This window comes from Aplidium turbinatum, chromosome 8 (assembly GCF_918807975.1).
Source record: "Aplidium turbinatum chromosome 8, kaAplTurb1.1, whole genome shotgun sequence".
NCBI classification, from domain to species: Eukaryota; Metazoa; Chordata; class Ascidiacea; order Aplousobranchia; family Polyclinidae; genus Aplidium; species Aplidium turbinatum.
Window position 1 is genome coordinate 18,641,930 of NC_137479.1, and position 18,851 is coordinate 18,660,780.

Sequence of the window (18,851 nt, forward strand, 5' to 3'; positions counted from 1 at the left end):
TTTTCTTCGTAAACAGTTTTTCGTAAAGCAATTGTTCGTAAGCAATTGTTCGTAAAATTAATTCTTCGTAAAGCAATTCTTCGGGCATGCAATTGACCGTAATACTAATTGTTCGTAAACAAATGTTCATAAAAGTTAAGTTAGGCTACCCTGTACCTGTAGAGTGTAGACGAGCAGACAGAGTGTAGAGTCCCTGATTCAGAATGGCATTACAGTTTGTGAGCAGCGAAAAAGGAAAGCCAAAACTTTTGTATAGTGGCCAGCTTTATTACAAAGATTATAGTGCACTTAACGCACAAGGGCACGAAACTACTTATTGGAAATGTGAGCATTTTCATAAAAAAGATCCTGCACGAGTAACAACTGCTATGGCAGCCATTGTACAATCCAGAGGTGAGCACAATCATGCTGGAGATGCTGGTCATGTCGAAGCAGCAAAGGTTATGGAAAATATTCGTTGTGCAGCAAAAGCCAGTCGTGATGCCCCAAGTTACCTCGTCTCAGTAGAAACTATTGGACTCAGTCAAGCCACGGCAGCAAAACTGCCAAGTGTGGAGAGCATGAAAAGGGCAGTCACCAAAGTGCGATTGAAGAAAAATGCAGGCCCAGCAATCCCACGTTCTCTCCGTGACATTGTGCTTCCAGTAGAGTACAAGCAAACGTTTGCTGGTGTAACATTCTTGGCCTATGATTCTGGGCCTGCAGATAACCGTATGGTCCTCTTTGCCACTGAAAGAAATCTGCAGCTCCTTGCCCGTTCAAAGCACTGGTATGCTGACGGCACCTTCAAGACAGTGCCTTCACTGTTTGAACAGCTTTACACAATACACGGACTGAAGGAAAACACTTCAGTGCCTCTGGTGTATGCCCTGCTGGGGGACAAAAGGAGAGAGACATACATTCATCTGCTGCAAAAGATCAAGGAGTTGTTACCTGCTATTGCTGTTCCAGAGACAATCATGACTGACTTTGAGATGGCCATGGTCAATGCAGTAAGCAGAGAGTACCCACTTTCAACTCACCGTGGCTGTTTCTTCCATTTGTGCCAGTGCATTTGGAGAAAGACGCAATCAAGTGGCCTGAAAGAGCAGTACGAGACAAGTGCAGAGTTCGCTCTGAGGCTGCGCATGTTGTCGTCTCTGGCCTTTGTGCCTATTGATGAAGTCAGCCGGGCCTTTGACATTCTCACTGATGGGAATGTATTACCAGATGTTGCTCAGCCAGTAATTGACTACTTTGAAGACACTTGGGTTGGGCGCCCAAATCGTCGTCAAGGGGGCCGTCCTCCAATGTTTGCAATTCAAATGCGGAACTGCTATGATGGCGTCCTCAGTGGCCTTCCCAAAACTAATAATAGCATTGAAGGATGGCACAGAGGGTTCATGTTCCAGGTATCTGCAAATCATTCAGATATTTCGAAGTTCATATCTGCAATCAACCGAGAGCAAAACCTAAATGAGGTTCGCATTGAACAGTATGTCAGTGGCCAGGCAGGACCCCCTCCAAAGAAGAAGTACAAGGACAGTGCAGAAAGACTAACTAGAGTCGTCCGAACTTGGCGTCAAGACTTTCAAGATGATGAAATTTGTGATTACTTGCTTGGAATTGCACACAATACTTCATACTAAACTTGGCTCGTGGACAATTTGTACGAAGTTGCTTAATAGTAGGCCTATTGGTAGTGTAGCCTAAGCAAAGAATTGGTAAACACAGATAATTGTTGTATTCCAATAAATAACAAAAAATGCGCTTTTTCATTGTGCTTATTTGTTTATGTCGTCGTAACTTGGTTATTCAGGAAAATTTGCATTATGCACCTTCATCGGAAATTGCAAGACAAACCTTGCAGTTGCGAAAAATTGTTCACGAACAATTGACCTATCACCTGTTTACGAACAATTCACCTATACGAAGAATTGATGTATACGAAGAATTGCTTTACGAAGAATTAATTTTACGAACAATTGTTTACGAACAATTGTTTTACGAACAACTGTTTACGAACAATTCACCTATAACCCATGTGAGCAATTCCGAAAGACGCTTCTACAACTTCCGCCGACGACGATTGGCGAAAGCACTCGCTACTTGCAATCTTCATTTTTTTAAAAGAGTCTTTCTTGCATTGGAAAAAAGCTAAAGGTTTATTTTGGTGGTCAAGGTGTTTTTTTTTCAAGATGACGCTGCGAACGAGTTGGTCTAAAAGCGTCGTTGCTCAGATTTTGAAAACATATTACGCATTGTGGTAGGCTCAACTTGGTCATTTACTTCTTTACTATGGCATCTATAAAGTTAAAATTCAGATAATCTTCGTTATACTGTACTTTCTCTTTTTCCACTCATTTTATGTCTACAAAATTAATTAATCAAAAATAAACCTTATTAAATCAATATTTAAAAAAAAATGTTTACGCATGGTAGGCTACTATTGTAGAGTTGGGGACACTGCTGTACTTCTAGCCTGTGTCACTTGTTGGTCAGTCGTTGCCATTGTTATTGCAACTAGAGCTCGAGGCTCCTGTGCCAGAACACCGTTGTGTTACGAGAGTTAAGGTGTCGCAGAAACATGTAGCAACGTCTAAAACATCACAAAGAATGAGAGATGTGACAACAACACGCTCTATAAACACTGTGCCACTGTAACACAAAGTTTCATTCAACAATCGACTGTCTAGCGTAATTGTTATGACATCTTTAGTTATAATTCACGCAGAGTTTTCAATTTCTTGCGCCCCCCAGTTAATAAACCACTGCTCTATAGAATCCTGAACAAAAAAAGTCATAAGTTATTTGAAGTTCTTTCAAATAAAGCAGATATTTTTCATTTGAAGAACAAGTTGTTAGGACTATAAACAACGATTCCAGACTTTTTTTCCAAACTAGAAATTAGCACAAATCTAAAATGCTTCAAGACCACATGACTTCGTTTAGCATCATCTGGTGGATTGAATGGTCTACATCGGAAAACAAAAACACACTAAAACAAGAAATAACAACTTTGTACCACAGAGAGCAAACACTCACATTTATTTGTAAAATCATTCCTTCATTATTGAATTTATATATTTATTCATGGATTAATGTCAGCTTTGAAGTCTAAGCAATTTTGGATTCATCAAACGGTGTAAGAGTCGCTAAACTAATCGAACACACATATTTTTTTTTATTTCGCGCAACGCTCAGAGTTCAAGATGGATACCACTACATCTTGCAGGTTTACAACTTTCCATATGAAATGGATTTGTTTCCTGTCTCATCATTAGTGCGTCCGCTCCGGGAGCCGTCCACACACCCAAACACTCAGCAGGCACACCATACAATAGCAGGGGATTGGGTGAATGTGCAGCGGCTGTTGAAGTGCAGTTGTTGAAAATTGGAAGGGTACTGGACACACGTTGGTTAGCCTAGAGTTTCCGTACAGTTAATGCCGTCTGGAATGATTTTCCAGCACTTGTTGAACATTTCAAAAAGGGAGCTAGTAGCGACACAAGAGATTCTCGGAAACATGCAAAATATCAAGGACTCTTGTCAAAGATAACATCCACGGATTTCTTGTTGGACTTGGCTTTGATGTACTGTACGAATTCTCGCAAGAATTATCCAGTAGCCTAAGCCTCGAACTGCAAAACAGTGCATGTACTATTTGGGATGCAGATAACAAAATTAATAATCTTGCAAAATTATTTGAAACACGTAGGAACGAACCCGGACGACATTATCGCATTGCCAAACGATGCTGAAAACTTAGAGTTCAAAAGTGTGGAATTGCATGTAAACAATTGCAGAAATAGCCCTCCAATCAATCTCCGCATCTTCTATCATCACTTAGAAAATTCCATCCAAGTTCACTTGTTGAATTCAACAAACTTGTCATTTATTAACAGCTCCAAAATAGGGGAGAGTGGGGTTAGTTGGAAGGCGGGGTTAGTTGAAAAATTATCATTTTTTTAAATCTCGATGACTTTTTTAAGTATTTACTGCCACCATGTGATGTAGTTTATAAAAACACATAATCCATGTTAGTTTCGATTTGTTGAGTCAAGTTATGCCTGTTTGGCTGACAATTTTGTATTTTCTTACTTTCGAAGTAAAATTTTTGGCGTTTTAAGAAACATCTTTTGCGTGGATGTCGTTAAAGATAGGCAGAAGTATTTTGGTGTGTGTCAGCTGTAGGTGTTCTAAAACACGAAGAAATAAACAAATTTTAGTCAAATGCACCATGCTTGAATATTTTAGGAAAATAGTTTGTCATATGCTGATGGGGCTAGTTGGAAAATAGTGGGTGGGGTTAGTTGGAAAATGTTTTGATACCAGTATGACGATGTAATATGATGCGAGTATATCGTCGTGGTATGATAGTACGTAGTACAAGCTCCAATGTAGCCTACTTGTTTAGATATACTGGTAAACTGCAGATGTACTGGTAAAATTTTAATTTGAATAGCTTAGGAAGTGCAATATATACGGTATCACAAGTTTTAAGAATGAGTTTATTTAAAAACGTTTTTACGGTGATTAGATGTAGAATTTATTGCATTTTGATTTTAAAGCGAGTAAACATATTTGCTTACAACCCCATGTAAATGTTTGTTGGTTGAAAAAAGAGTATCCAGTTAATTAGCGTGCAGTAAACTGACGTTTTTCAACTAACCCAAGGCATGAGGTTAGTTGGAAAATCAATTTTATGATTGTTTATTTTAAATTTGCATTAAAAGTTAAATTGACTGAACACTTATTTTTAGTTGTATGATAGGGGACAACATAGGCGATAATTTAAGCCGCTTCAAATTGTCAAGTTATGCACCAATTGCTTTAAATTCCACTTTAAAAAAAAAACTTTCCAACTAACCCCAGTCTCCCCTACTTGTTTCAACTACTTGGCTTGAGGACACAATAATCACACACACACAAACAAACTCAAATAAAATAAAAAGAATTCTCTACAAAAACGCGCTAGTTCTCATGCTTGACCCGCCATTTCCTAGTCTGCTCCAAGATCAGCAAGAGAAAAGTCGAGACAGGCAGATCAGCTTGAGGCAGCCAATAACCCTTAGTTTACATCCACAGATTACCATCTATCGCGGTGGGTCTCTTCGGTCGTAGTGAGTCCCTCGCCTCCCTGGTAGGTATCTTCCATGTAAGTATAGTGTGCCTGCTGAGTGTTTGGGTGTGTGGACGGCTCTCGGAGCGGACGCACTAATGATGAGACAGGAAACAAATCCATTTCATATGGAAAATTGTAAACCTGCAAGATGTAGTGGTATCCATTTTGAACTCTGAGCGTTGCGCGAAAAAGAAAAATCTCGCATGTAAGGCAACGTCGACCAACGGGTGTGAGGGTTAGCGACCCTCCCCCGCAGCTCCACAGACCACAAAGGGAAGGTGACAGCCTACATCAAGTAAATGTGGAGGAGAATGGACTCGCCTCCAGCAAATAATTGTTTGTTTAAATTTGAGTTATAGCATTTGATTAACTAAATTTTGGTGTCAAATTGGATTTGTCTTTGCGTAAAATTTTAAATGAGTTGGCGGAGAATTTTCGATCAGAGCAAAAAGAACACTCCATGATATGGTATTTAATGGCAGTTTTCTTTAACTCCCTAAAGTTCAGATGCTCTTGTACACTCGTGGTCAAATGTCTGATGGACATACGTACCGATGGCAATGTAGCCTACCGAACGTCAATGCCGAATCACACGGACATGTAAAACTGTATACGACATTTGAGCAGAGAGATGAATAAGGCGTCTGGGACTTTAGTTGAAAATAGCGCGTTGGGCTCGCAGTCGAGAGCCTGCATGTTCGACTCCAGCCACCCGCACTTGCTGTTGTTTCTCTGGGCAAGAAACTTTAGGCTACGATAATTGCCTCTACCCAGTGATCGATTTCGAGTAATGGGTAGTACCAAATTTAAGTCATAGAGTAGGGGAGAGTGTCCAACAGTGCCCCTTTTTGGAAAATTGAGGTTTAGACATCAAAAAAAAAAAAATTTCAAATTTTTTTTTCTATTATGAAAATTCCTCCTTTTCTTTAGTATTTCCACATAAAAAAAAGTTTAAAAGTTTTATATAAATTTCATAATCAGGCGTTAAAAATCACCTGTCAAAGTGGGGCACTGTTGGATATGGTATCCAACAGTGCCCCGGGTAGGATCCAACAGTGCCCCTATCAAAGTAATTGATGTCTTTAGTTGCAATGTTGAGCCACTCTTTTTGCAATGATTACCCTAGGTATGAAACTTGTGTTAGTACCAGGGCCTACGAGAGGGGGTACGGAGGGTACGGCGTACCCTTGAGGGCCCATGCCTGTGGTTGTTGGGGGGCCCGAAATTGTGATTTTATAGTTTACGAGCAAAAATGTTTGGGTAAAACCATCCTAAACGACTAAATTCAAGCATAAATGTTGTTATTCGTTAGTCCTTGGGGGGCCCGCAATGTAGCAAAAGGGCCCGGAAAGAAATTAGGTGTCTAAAATGGTGACTTAATGCCTTACGTGCAAACATGTTCTGTTAAAAGCACCCTAAATTAAATCACAAAAGTTGGTTATTCTCCTGTCTTGGGGGAGACGGGCATAGTGTAGCACAAGCAGGGTTGAGAAAAACCTGGGATTTTTTTTTTAAAATCCCAAACCGCTAGTTTTTTTTAATGCCCGGGTGTTTTTGGGCTTTTTTGTGTTTTTTAAAAACTATTTGAAAAAGGGGGAAAACTTGGTTTTGAATCTTTATCCTCGGACTGAAAAAGCCTTGATAGGCTATTCCTGGTTGTTTCGCATACTTGTAGAGGCTCTTGAAGCAGGGCCGGTTACGGAGATTGGCAGAGTGAAATTTCCGATTGTTGAAGTCTTGTTACCTGGGAATTATTACATCCATTAGGTGCCACTGAATGGAGAGCAGTCCTTAGATTGCGTTGCTCAAGCGCACACCCCGAGAGTCGAACCAGCACCGCTTGATCTTGAAGCTTCTTTGTTCACGAAGTCACGCGCTAACCAACTGAGCTATCGGGGCGACTTAAACCTTACATCAGTAGTTCTCAACCTTTTTGACCATGCGGCACCCTATCAAAAAGATAAATAGTTTGCGCACACTGGAAAAACTGGATCAATTTTATGAGATTTCTGTATTTCAAACAACTGTATGAAATAACACAGAATGAGTTGTACAGTATATCGCGCGTAAATAAATATATTTATTTAAAAGTTAATGTGAAATTTGGGCTTGACTTCTTGCACAAAGTCCCTTAAATCTGGAGGCACATTCGATAAAGTCACCCGCATTTCTTCCTCGACTATAAGCAGTCGTTCTCGTTTTTTAGCGCGTGACTTCTGGAACGAAGAAACTTCAAGATCAAGCTGCGCTGGTTCGACTCTCGAGGTGTGCGCTTGAGCAACGCACGTTAAGGACTGCTCTCCATTCAGCGGCATCTAATGGATGAAATAATTCCCCAGGCAACAGCACTTGAACAATCGGAAACTTCACTCTGTCAATCTCGGTCACCGGCCTGCGTCAGTGATTCAAAGCCTCTGCAAGTAGCCTATGCGAAACTGCCAGGATTAAGCTCTGCAAGAAGCTTTCCCAGTCCGAGGATAAAGATTCAATCAATGTTCGTTAATACGGAAAATCCATTCTCACATAGGTACAGTATGACGTGAAAAACTGCAGCAAAAGCACAATAGCTTTCTTTCAAACGCAAGGATATTCATTTTGAAATTTTATCCAGAACTCGAGAGAGGGATCTGCTTCTTTGTTCTCCATTTCCGAAAAGTGTGAAAACATATCAAAGTTTCTGTTCTACACTTTTAAGGACCACATTTGCAGTTTTCTCTCAGTGCTTTCATTTTATCGGTTCTTTCGTTTGAGACTAGATCAAATCAAATTTCAGGGCAGGTGATGGAGAGCCAGGTGAGTGTAGCTTCGTCCAGCGTTGCTATACCATGCGTTCCATTTGGTGCCTTATAGATCGGACATTCGAGAACGACATGGTCAGCAGTTTGTTCCTCCGCGCCGCATTCGCAGGCCGGTGAGGGAGCCAAACCCCACTTGTGCATGTTGGAATGGAAGCGACCGACTCCGGTTCGGATTCTGTTGAGCTTGACCCAAGTCGGCCGAGGCAGGTCCATACCAGGGGGGCGCGCCACCGGGTGAGGTATAAAACAATGTAGTTTCGTGTCCGTGGCACACCACGCTTCATTCCAATTGCCTTCCTTCCATTTTATCGGTTAAGTTAGGTTATAAGTTAAGAGAGTTTTATTTTTGCCCTGCATTTTGGCATTTAGGCTACGTTATTTAAATGGTCGAAGATATCTACTAAATAGCCTATACTAATTTGGAGACCCAATTGTAATCGCAAAGCAATTCACAAAATATATTCATAAGTATAAAGAACAATTTAATAATTATAAAAACTTAGCTTTTTCTCGATTAACTATGTATCGTGCTTGTATGCGCAGGTAGCCTATCCCTAATGCAAAAGTTTCCTATTTTATAATGGTTCGCAAACAATCGTGTAATTTTATAATCGTGCTGGGTCACACAATCCGATAATCCATCACTGCAATTTGACTTTGTGCGCCGTGAAACGCAAAATAAAATCATAAAACCTGGCAATAATGATGCGTTTCAAACGTTTTTATCGAAAGAACAGCAACGAGTCAAAATCTCTTTCACACTGTTTTTCCGGTGCACGGTCGATTGGTCGACAGACATTTGGTCGACAGGACAATTGGTCGACAAGACAGTTGGTCGACAGGACGTTAGGTCGACGACGATTCATTTTAGGGTTAGGGTTAGAGTTAGGTTAGGGTTAAGGTTAGTTAACTAACCCTAACCCTAAAATGAATCGTTCTGTCGACGTAACGTCCTGTCGACCAACTGTCTTGTCGACCAATTGTCTGTCGACCAATTGTCCTGTCGACCAACTGACCGGGTACCGTTTTTCCTGGGCGAGAAAACAAAGGTTTAGGCTACCACGCATTTGAGTTAAAATAAATAAATAAATTCTACACTTAACGGGTTAAAGTTAAAATAAAGAATGGGCCGCAGTAATGCAATATCTCGCGGCACCCTTGAGCATTGCAATTGGCACCCTGGTTGGGAACCACTGCCTTACATTATGTCATTATTCCGATGCATGGGATAAAATTTAATTTAGGGTAGGCCAATGCCATTCTCTGTTGTTATAAACTTGTATTTTATGATGCTCAGTCTTATCTTATCTGGCAGCAGGGCAGGCCGGTACCCGGTCATTTGGTCGACAGGACGTTTGGTCGACAGATATTTGGTCGACAAGACAATTTGTCGACATGACGTTAGGTCGACAGAACGATTCATTTTAGGGTTAGTTAACTAACCTTAACCCTAGCCTAACCCTAACCCAAATGTCCTGTCGACCAAATGTCTTGTCGACCAAATGTCCTGTCGACCAAACGACCGGCTACGGGGTAGGCCTATATCATATGAGAGAAATGACATATTTATCCTCTTTCATATTCAGTATTATTGTGCATAGCCTATTAAAATTAAAGAATAGTTTTATTGCAGCTTGATACTATTATTGCGCACAAATGTCTGCAGTAAAATGTTGTATGGTGTGCAATACGCCTAAGCAAACATCATACGTTTTGCCCAGGACAAAGGGGGCCCGGAGTGAGAGGGGGGGCCCGAAATGACTCTTCGTACCCCTAGTGAAAATTTCTCTCAGAGGCCCTGGTTAGTACCGGTAGTATTTCACATGATGGATGTCACTGAGCTGGTCAGGTCAAGACAAAACCTTTAAAAAGTGGTACATAGGCTACACAATTATCACAGACACAAATTAAAACAGCAACAGTTATCAGAACATGTGGGACACGCTGTCTACCCGTCGTGGTGACTATGCTTAAACGAAAGATAGCGAATAGATTGCAAGGAACCATACGAACACACTGTGCTGTAGTTTATAGAACAGCCCAAGTTGATTTAATTAGAGCTGCAACTACCGTTTTAAAAGCTTTGGTGTTATGACTTAACTACCAATTGCAATGACAAGGAAGGTGTTTATTCAACAGTCAATCAGTGAAAGAACATGCAATGCAGGAGATTAAAGACATCATTGATTTGGCCTGCATGGAAGGTATTAACACATGATACAGACACACACACTTTGGTAGGCTTATATTGACATGTGGTTCACAAGAAATGGCTTGGTAACCTTGGTTTATGGAGAAAAATAACCAAATTTGACAGACAAAATTACTAAACAATAGGCCTTATAGTTCTATAGCGAGTACGTCTTACCATTTCTTGTCAAGAGGACACAAATAGCTTTTTAATTCAGAAAATACCTAACAATTTGCAATTTAGAACATAAAACGTTGATAATCATTTTGGCACTGTTCAATGTTCATTGATTAGTAAAATCTCATGGCTTCCAACAGTGCTTCACCGGGGCACTGTAGGAGACCTCAGGGTAGGGCATTGTTGGAACCAAGGGCCTACGAGATAAAATGGCGTCAGTTTTTTTTTACCCAAGCCTACAATCTGAAACGTTATTACTGAAACCTAGTCTAGTGACTGACCAAACATAAAAAACTAGTGAAGCATCCCTGAAGCCACCGTAAAAACTGTAACAAAAAAGTAATAAAGTTCTAAAAATTTACTTTTTACCACCTAAAACAAACTTTCATTTCTGCCAACAGCAAGCAATGACTTATTTCTGCCTAACTTAGTTTCAGCAGCTTCTACGGACCACGTGGCCATGGTAATACACGCTTGAGTGAATAATTTGTCACGGATTGCGAAAAACGATGGGAGGGGGCACTGTAGGAACCCGGGGCACTGTTGGGCACTCTCTCCTAGTAGACAACCCGAAACAGACATTGCCGTCGGCTGCAGCGTGGGTCAGGTCATCAGGTGTACGGTACGTCGGAAGGCGTACACCGATGCATAGCGCTCAAGTCCGCTTTCCCGCAATGCAGGATAAAGATATGAAAAAAAAAAATACGAACTGAATTTGAATGTTTTGTAAGTAGAAAAAACGTCCACATCAAATTTATTGTTTACAAAATTAGTGTTTTGTATCAAACTGTTTTCGTGCTAGTTGTTGTTTTCGCACTTATTTGTGTTGGCAAACAGAAAGCTAATTCTATTTTGTCACCATCATCATCGGTAGGCTATATTTTGTCATCATTTTGTCATAGCCTACCTGACAAAAATCGAGATCTATAGAAGATTGCAAGAGTGGACGTAGAGATGAGGAAGCTGTAGCGCTATAGTAGCATGGGGTTCACTAGGCCAACTTCTATTCTGATTGAGAGAACGAATCCTGATGATGTATCGGCAACCGGTGGGTTGTGGGCTGTGAGCAGTGGCGTTGTGCGCAAACGGGCTACTTCTTCTTTTCTTTTTTCTAAGTTTTGACGTTATGAAAATAAATAAAAACAATTGTGCACCTTCTGTTTTATTTCTTTCTTTTTTCAAACTCCTGTAATAATAATAATGTTATGGTTTTATTTATTGTCGCTCTACAACAGCTAAGGTCTTTTAGCGACAGGGCTCATTTTTCATTTATATCAGGTTTACGATGTTATCACATTATTACCCGACTCATTCTCACTGCGCTATGCAGGATAGAACACAATCGGTACCGTTTTTAAAGTCTTCGGTTTGACCCGACCTGGAATCGATCTCAGATCTACCAGCACCAGAGCCGAAGGCGAAACCACTCGGCCACTGAGCTGGTTCAAACTCCTGTGACAAGCAAACAAACGACCATTCTTTACCTCAACCAAACTACAAACTAATGAATTTTGCTCAATGTAGTCAAAAAATGAAACGTGTAACTTACAAAAAAAATGTGAGATCATCTGAAGGCAAGCGCGAGACTAATTTAGTTTCTCGCGCGGGCTTGCGGTGATCGAAGCCAAACGTCACAGCGTAACCAGGGGGGGTTGAGGGTTTCAACACCCCTTCTTTGGCACGCGTGTGACGTCATGATATTGAGAATGATGCTTTCAATCTTTATGTCTTTAAAACAAAGTTGGCCTAATTTTAAGCGAAACTGCATTAAAAGAGCAAGTTTTGCCAATACCAAACATTCAATTATTTCAGCCAGGCATTAGCAACAAGAAAACATAGAGACTTAGCTTTATTTTGGAAAAATGCCGAAGAAAACATGATCTTATCCTTTTGCTATGCCACCTGACAGCACCATTTTACAGGAACATTCATACCCACATTTTTGTTGAAAATGCTCTCAGAATGCACCAAACTCAATGTACTTTTTCAACTTTTTCTGCGGGAGGCCCCCAGACCTCCCGCCGCTGGGTATCGTCTTAGGCAAACACGCCGGCAGCCGTCTAACCCCCCCCTTTTAAAATTCCTGGCTACGCCACTGGCTGTGAGTTCTTTTAAATATTAGCCTAATGATGCTGAGCTTGCTGGCCGTAATGCCCTCGGTGTTCAGCTGCAGTACGGTGGGTCGTCGGTACTTTTCGACAGAGGAGCTGCCGCGCCCTGAGAAGAGCGTTTCCCTATCCACCCTGCGCTGAACCTGGGCCTGGTTTGCTCGAGTGTGACAAGCTTCGCTTCGCAAATCTTTTTTTCTTGAAGATATAGTACTGATGGGAGCATTGGGAGGGACCACGAGAAGAGAGAGAAACCTTTTATTTCGTCTGTTGCGACAATAGTACGGTACAATTATAAACAATACGAATAAAATAGTACCATAGGTATCTAAATACCACAACAGACAGGAAGCAGCGAAAGACTAGGCTATATCAGTCATCGAGTCAGCTGCTTCCCAGTTCTTAATGTGACAAATGGCAAGCATCGGCAAATTACGTTGAAACAAGATAGGCTGATGTTCAGTAATAATAATGAAAGAAAAAAAAATCATGTGCTGCTGCGATCCTTAAGTGAAGTCCTGTGGTTTTATTTATTCCGGGTGATTTATTCCGGGTGATTAAAAATAGGAAAAACTTTTGAAATCAATAAACTCTTGTAGCAAGGGCGTTTAAACTTCAGTGCAACCAAGAAAAGTTCAAGCCAATAAATAGTTCAAGGCTACGAGTAAAAACATTTTCAGTAACAGTATTACAATACAAAAATAATCACAATTTAAAAAAAAGGTATAGCCTAGGCCTATTGTTCTGTCATAAAAGAAATGGCTGAGTGACTGTCAGTGGTACCTGTTAGGCTGTGTTAGATTTTCAACAGGTCCTTGATAGGCCTGCCTTTCGTTTTACCGCATTACTCCCGTTAATTTGTGTATTCGCCACTTAGCGTCGTTTCCCCTTCATTGTTATGTTATCGCCGATTTGAAAATGGCAACACTCACCACGAGATTGTCTATGGAACTTTCGAGACGTTTTCGTTTTTGCTGCTAGTTTGCCAGCTAGCCGAACTTGTTAGTTACTGTAGTTTGTGACTGAAAGTTGATTGATTGATGTTTATGCTTTGTTAGCTGCTTCTCTGTTATGTATTTCTACAGGACTTAAGTTTGACAATTGTTAGGGTGATCCCTATTTTGCGTGTAGGCTGAATTCCATATTTGCAGCTTGCTATCTCAAAGTTCAACTTACTGGTGAGCGTACTTGTGATGTAATAATGTTTTTTGTAGCTGAATGTTGACTGTCTACCGTAAACAAACGTAACGTATCTCTGATGTGCGTAAATTGTTGTTAGGCTAATACTTCAAACTTAAATATTGCAGAGTCAATCACTATAGAATCTTTCGCGTACAAGTGCATCATTTGGCATTACTGATCCGGTCATACTACCGGTACGTTCATTATTCTGAATTGTATGATTGATTGATTTGTGTCGTGAATTGTGGATTTATGTTTACTACTGAATTATTGACCAATAATTTGTCAGCCTAATGGAAATTAGTTCTCGTAAACCGATCTTAACTAGGCCAAGTGAATTGCCACGTTTCTTTGTTTTTTAATGATTATTGACCTAGCGTTATGGTTGTACGGTACGGTAGCCTACGTAATAATTGTGTAAGGTAACATCGCGAATTTATTTATTCAGTGCGTCATTGGCCAACCTGTGGAACTTGTGTACCGTACAGTGGATTGAGAACTGTTTGTCAACAAATTTGGTACGTTTATCAGTTCGACTGTTATGCTTGCTGAATTGTGACTAGTGTCTTATGTTGTGTTATTTCTTGACAGAAAAACCGTATAAACTTCATTGCTGCGAAGCAGTCATTGGAAACCGAGTGATTTCTTCAAGTTGGCGTGCTTTAACAGTTGCTCAGTCCTGCCGGGTGGATTAGGAAAATCGTGACGTCACCGGCGCAATTAACTACCGCACCTGTTGTGTTCGCGTCGCACACAACATCGCTTTTCAAATTTGGCATCAAAGCTTGACCATCTTTGAACTGAAGCTGATTTCGTCAATCGAACCGAACTGCTGATCTTCACCAACCTGACGATCAAATTTGCGTTTACTTACCTAGTTCCCATCAGTGTTACGTGACATCTCTCATTTGCTGAAGTTAGCTTATGCTGTTACGAAGCGGATTTGCATACACAGCTATGGATTCCAAAGCCGAAGCTATTCAACAAGCAGCTGATACTTTGAGAGACAGCTACAAGCGTGGTGAACAACTGATGAGCAAACGTGAAAACCTCACAGAAGTGCAGACTATCCTGTTAGAAATTGACAAAAATTATGCCTCTTTAATGGCGCTTTGTGTCGATGTCCCTGAGAATGAACAAATTCCAGGAGGCCTTTCAACTAAACGAGATTACATTCAAGGTAAAGAAGAATTTGCTGATAGAGTCAAACAGTGGTTCTCGGAATGCGAGAGGACAGACACTAAAACTCCTCCACTACGCTCACATCACTCGTCCTTGCGTACTCATTCCCATCGCTCCAAATCCGGAAGCATTCGGTCATCGAGTACAATGTATAGTTTGCGTCAACGTGAAGCACATGCCAAATTGGAACTAGCTCGTTTGACAAAAGAACAGAATGATGCCAGGCGACGAGAGGAAGAAGAACTAGTTCGCATGGAACAAGAGAAAGCTCGCTTTGAACGTGAGAGAGCCGAAGCTGAAGACCTGCGTCAAATTAAAGCTGCTGAAACTGAAGCCGCACTCTGGCAAGATGATTCTTCTTCGGTTATCAATATTGGATCAATGACACCCGTACGATTGCCACAGCAAACCTTCACTCACAAAGACACACACCTGGAACCTCTGCGTCACGGTGATGAGCGGCACAAACAAGAACCAACTGCAACATCTGCAGGAATGCCAGACCAAAAGGTAAATTACCCTTGTTATTATACTAGCCGACAACCTGATCTTTCAGAACGACTTCTACCTAAACCAGATGTTAAGAAATTCTTTGGTGACCCACTCGATTTCTGGGCTTTCTGGCACCGTTTTAAGTCCCATATTTCTGATTGGTTGACACCCGACAGGAAGATGTCTTACCTCATGCAGCACTGCTGTGATGCAGTCTGTGAACAAATAAGGCACCTTGCCGATAGCAGCGAAGGTCACAACTGCTATGATGAAGCGTGGGAAGAATTGAAACGGAGGTATGGCCAACCACACGTTATTGCGCATGCTTGCGAGGAACGCTTGAGAGCTGTTACCAGAATTTCTCACCACGAACCCGAACAGTTGGAGAAGTTGTCCGTCCTGTTGAAAAGATGTTGTTCATCATTGAGCTCAAACACCGAAGCTTCGAACTTGGATACCGTGCAGTTTATCACCTGCCTTGCAAATAAGCTGCCAGCGTCTCTGAAAGAAAAGTGGGTAATTGAAGCTCTGAAAATCAATGATGACACTGGAAAAGTGGCTGGATTCCAACATTTTGCTGACTTCATAACGAACGAATCTAGGATTGCCAATTCAATCTATGGCGTGAAACTCTTTTCATCAAATGTCGACAAACTTAACAAGCCTGACACCAAAGGGAAACAAAAGGCTTCACTGTTTAACGTAGTGACAAAACCTACTGAACGATCCGGACAGCTCCAAATTGGCAACAAGCGACTCATACAATGTATCCTGTGCGATAATACACATTATTTGCAACACTGCAAAGAGTTCAAAGCCAAATCCGTCACTGAACGGGAGCAATTTGTAAGGAAGAACAAACTGTGCTTAAACTGTCTTGGACCAGATCACATACGTGCCGACTGCAGAAGCCGAGGTAAATGCACTGAATGCGAAAGCTCATCACATCATTCTCTGTTACATCGATACTTGGTCACAACTGGAGAACAAATCCAGAGACGACACCCCAACCCCATTGCTAATAGAAGAAATGATAGCCAGCCAGATGATCCCGGAAGAAGACCATTAGAAAGGAACACAAATGAAGTTGTAGAAACCTTCCATTCCAGAACCAGCAACTCGGCAACTTACTTGGACATCGTTCCCGTACGTGTGACAGGAGAAGGAAAGGTAATACATACTTATGCTCTCCTAGATTCTGGTTCAAACCGCACCTTTTGTGAACAAAAACTTGTAGAGATGCTTGAACTGAAACCTGAGCCATGTGGTGACTTCCAGGTGCAAACACTGTCTTCGAGTGGACCATATTCCTTCAGTTCTTCAACTGTAGCGTTGAAAGTTCTACCAGTAGTTGGCGGCGAAGTGCAAGAACTGACAGATGTGATCGTCGTTGACAAGATACCTACCAAGCCAACTCCAGCGCCTTCTCCGGAGTATCTGCAAACGCACAAGCACCTCCAAGGCATTGACTTGAAGCAACTGGACCATGGTACAGTTACACTGTTGATCGGAAATGATCATGCTGTCTCCCACCGATGCATTGAAAGCCGCTTTGCACCTAACCCGAAGCAAGGACCTGATGCAGTCAGGACGCCCTTAGGCTGGTTGCTTAGAGGTACTCGACCAAAGGAGACAGGCTTAGATAATTTCGATGCTGAATCCGACATTTCAAATTTTCTTGTCCGTGACACGAAGCAGAACCCTGCTGACCAAGCATCAAAGGGCATGACGGCCAAAGCCTTGATGCATTCTGGGATGTGGCTCAATGGCCCAGATTTTCTGAGGAAACCCCCAGAAGAATGGCCCAACCAAACCGCTCAGCAACCACAATCTGAAGATATCTTTGCTGCTTACAAACCAAAGAGGAAAATCGAAACCTTTACTGCTTCTACGACTGAAAGCCAAGGAACCAACAGGTTAATCTCCTACTTCTCATCTCTGCGCCGACTGAAACTATCAGTAGCCTGGTTCCTAAGATTCAAATCATACTTACTGATGCGCATGAAGAACGAAACCCAGATTACACTGAAAGGACCAATCAGTGTGCCAGAACTTGATGAGGCAGAAATTGAGTTAATCAAATACGAGCAGCGTCAGAGTTTTCCTGCCTGGATCAAATCTCTATCCAAAGGAGAACATCCAAACATGCCCAAAGCTAAGAGGATCCCACTCGAAAAACTCAGCCCTGTCCTAATGAAAGATGTCCTACGTGTTGGCGGAAGAATCGACAGAGCCGACTTACCGTTCGAAACGCGACATCCTGCTATCATAGCTCCAGAGCGCCACTTAACGGACTTGATAATTGAACATTGTCATACTAACGAATCGAAGCACATGGGTGAAAGCCATACACTGAACAATATTAACCGAAAATACTGGATAGTTAATGCCAAAGTTGCGGTTAAAAGGGTACTTGCAAGATGCCTGCCTTGCCGGCGAAGGACCGCAAAACCTAGACAACAGCTCATGGCAGAACTGCCAGAAGCAAGGTTACAAATGTCACAGCCACCATTCTCACAGACTGGCGTTGACTTTTTTGGGCCGCTGAATGTCCGAAACAGACGAAGTGACATTAAGAGATACGGCTGCCTTTTCACATGTCTCACAACTAGAGCCATTCACTTGGAAGTGGCACCAGACCTGACAACTGGCGCATTCATAAATGCCCTACGGCGTTTCATAGCTCGCAGAGGCCCCATCAAGAAAATCTTCTCTGACAATGGAACCAACTTTGTGGGTTGTGAAAGAATCTTGAAGCAAGCCATCGATGAGTGGAATCAGAACCAGATCCACCAGAGCCTTCGACAACAAGGAATAGAATGGTCATTCAACCCCCCAACAGCCAGCCATATGGGCGGAGCCTGGGAGAGAATGATTCGCACAGTACGTCAAATTCTTATGAACATCTTACCAAAACAACCACTCGATGATGACACATTGCACACATTAGGCTACTTCTTGAAGTAGAAGACATCGTCAATTCAAGACCACTCACCGATGTGAAACTGGAAGTTGATGGCGACTTACCCCTGACACCTAACCACTTGTTGAAGTTGAATTCTTCATCGAATTTACCGCCAATGTTAAGCTGCGACAGAGATGGCTACCGACCAAGTGATCGATACCGCCATGTGCAGTTTCTGGCAGACACCTTTTGGAAGCAGTGGGTTAAGGAATACCCACGATCTGTGATGTCAAGAGCAAAGTGGCTTCACAGAAAGGAGAATATCCGAAGAGGAGATATCGTCCTTTTGATTGATGACTCTGCTCCCAGACAACGATGGCCACTAGGCAGAGTAATTGAAACATTTCCTGATCGTCACGGCGTTGTTCGTTCCGTAGAAGTGAAGACTGCAACCGGATCTCTGAAGAGACCAATATCCAAACTTTGTGTAATTGTCCAAAGGGAAGAAGATGATCCAGATGAAGATGAGACACCAATAGACACCGTTGAGATTTTGCTGGAAGATCAGAGCGATGAGGAAGAGTCAAAGGACTGAACTGTTACATGACAATAGACTGTTGAAAAACTTTTATTCATGAAAAGAACGAGCCAGTTTGGCCCTTCTTTGGCCCGGGAGTGTTAGATTTTCAACAGGTCCTTGATAGGCCTGCCT

At 41.8% G+C, this 18,851-nt stretch overlaps 1 protein-coding gene across 1 annotated transcript; it reads left to right on the top strand.

Annotated features, from left to right (window-relative positions):
* The first annotated feature begins 14,517 nt into the window (after nucleotides 1-14,517).
* Nucleotides 14,518-18,201, top strand: LOC145776119 (uncharacterized). The gene has a single exon (XM_082587522.1). It carries the CDS (start codon nucleotides 14,518-14,520, stop codon nucleotides 18,199-18,201), a length of 3,684 nt encoding a protein of 1,227 aa, XP_082443648.1.
* Nucleotides 18,202-18,851: the final 650 nt, after the last annotated feature.

What these genes read in the sequence shown, in the direction of transcription:
- LOC145776119 (XM_082587522.1), top strand. Translation starts at nt 14,518, where the DNA reads ATGGATTCCAAAGCCGAAGCTATTCAACAAGCAGCTGATACTTTGAGA.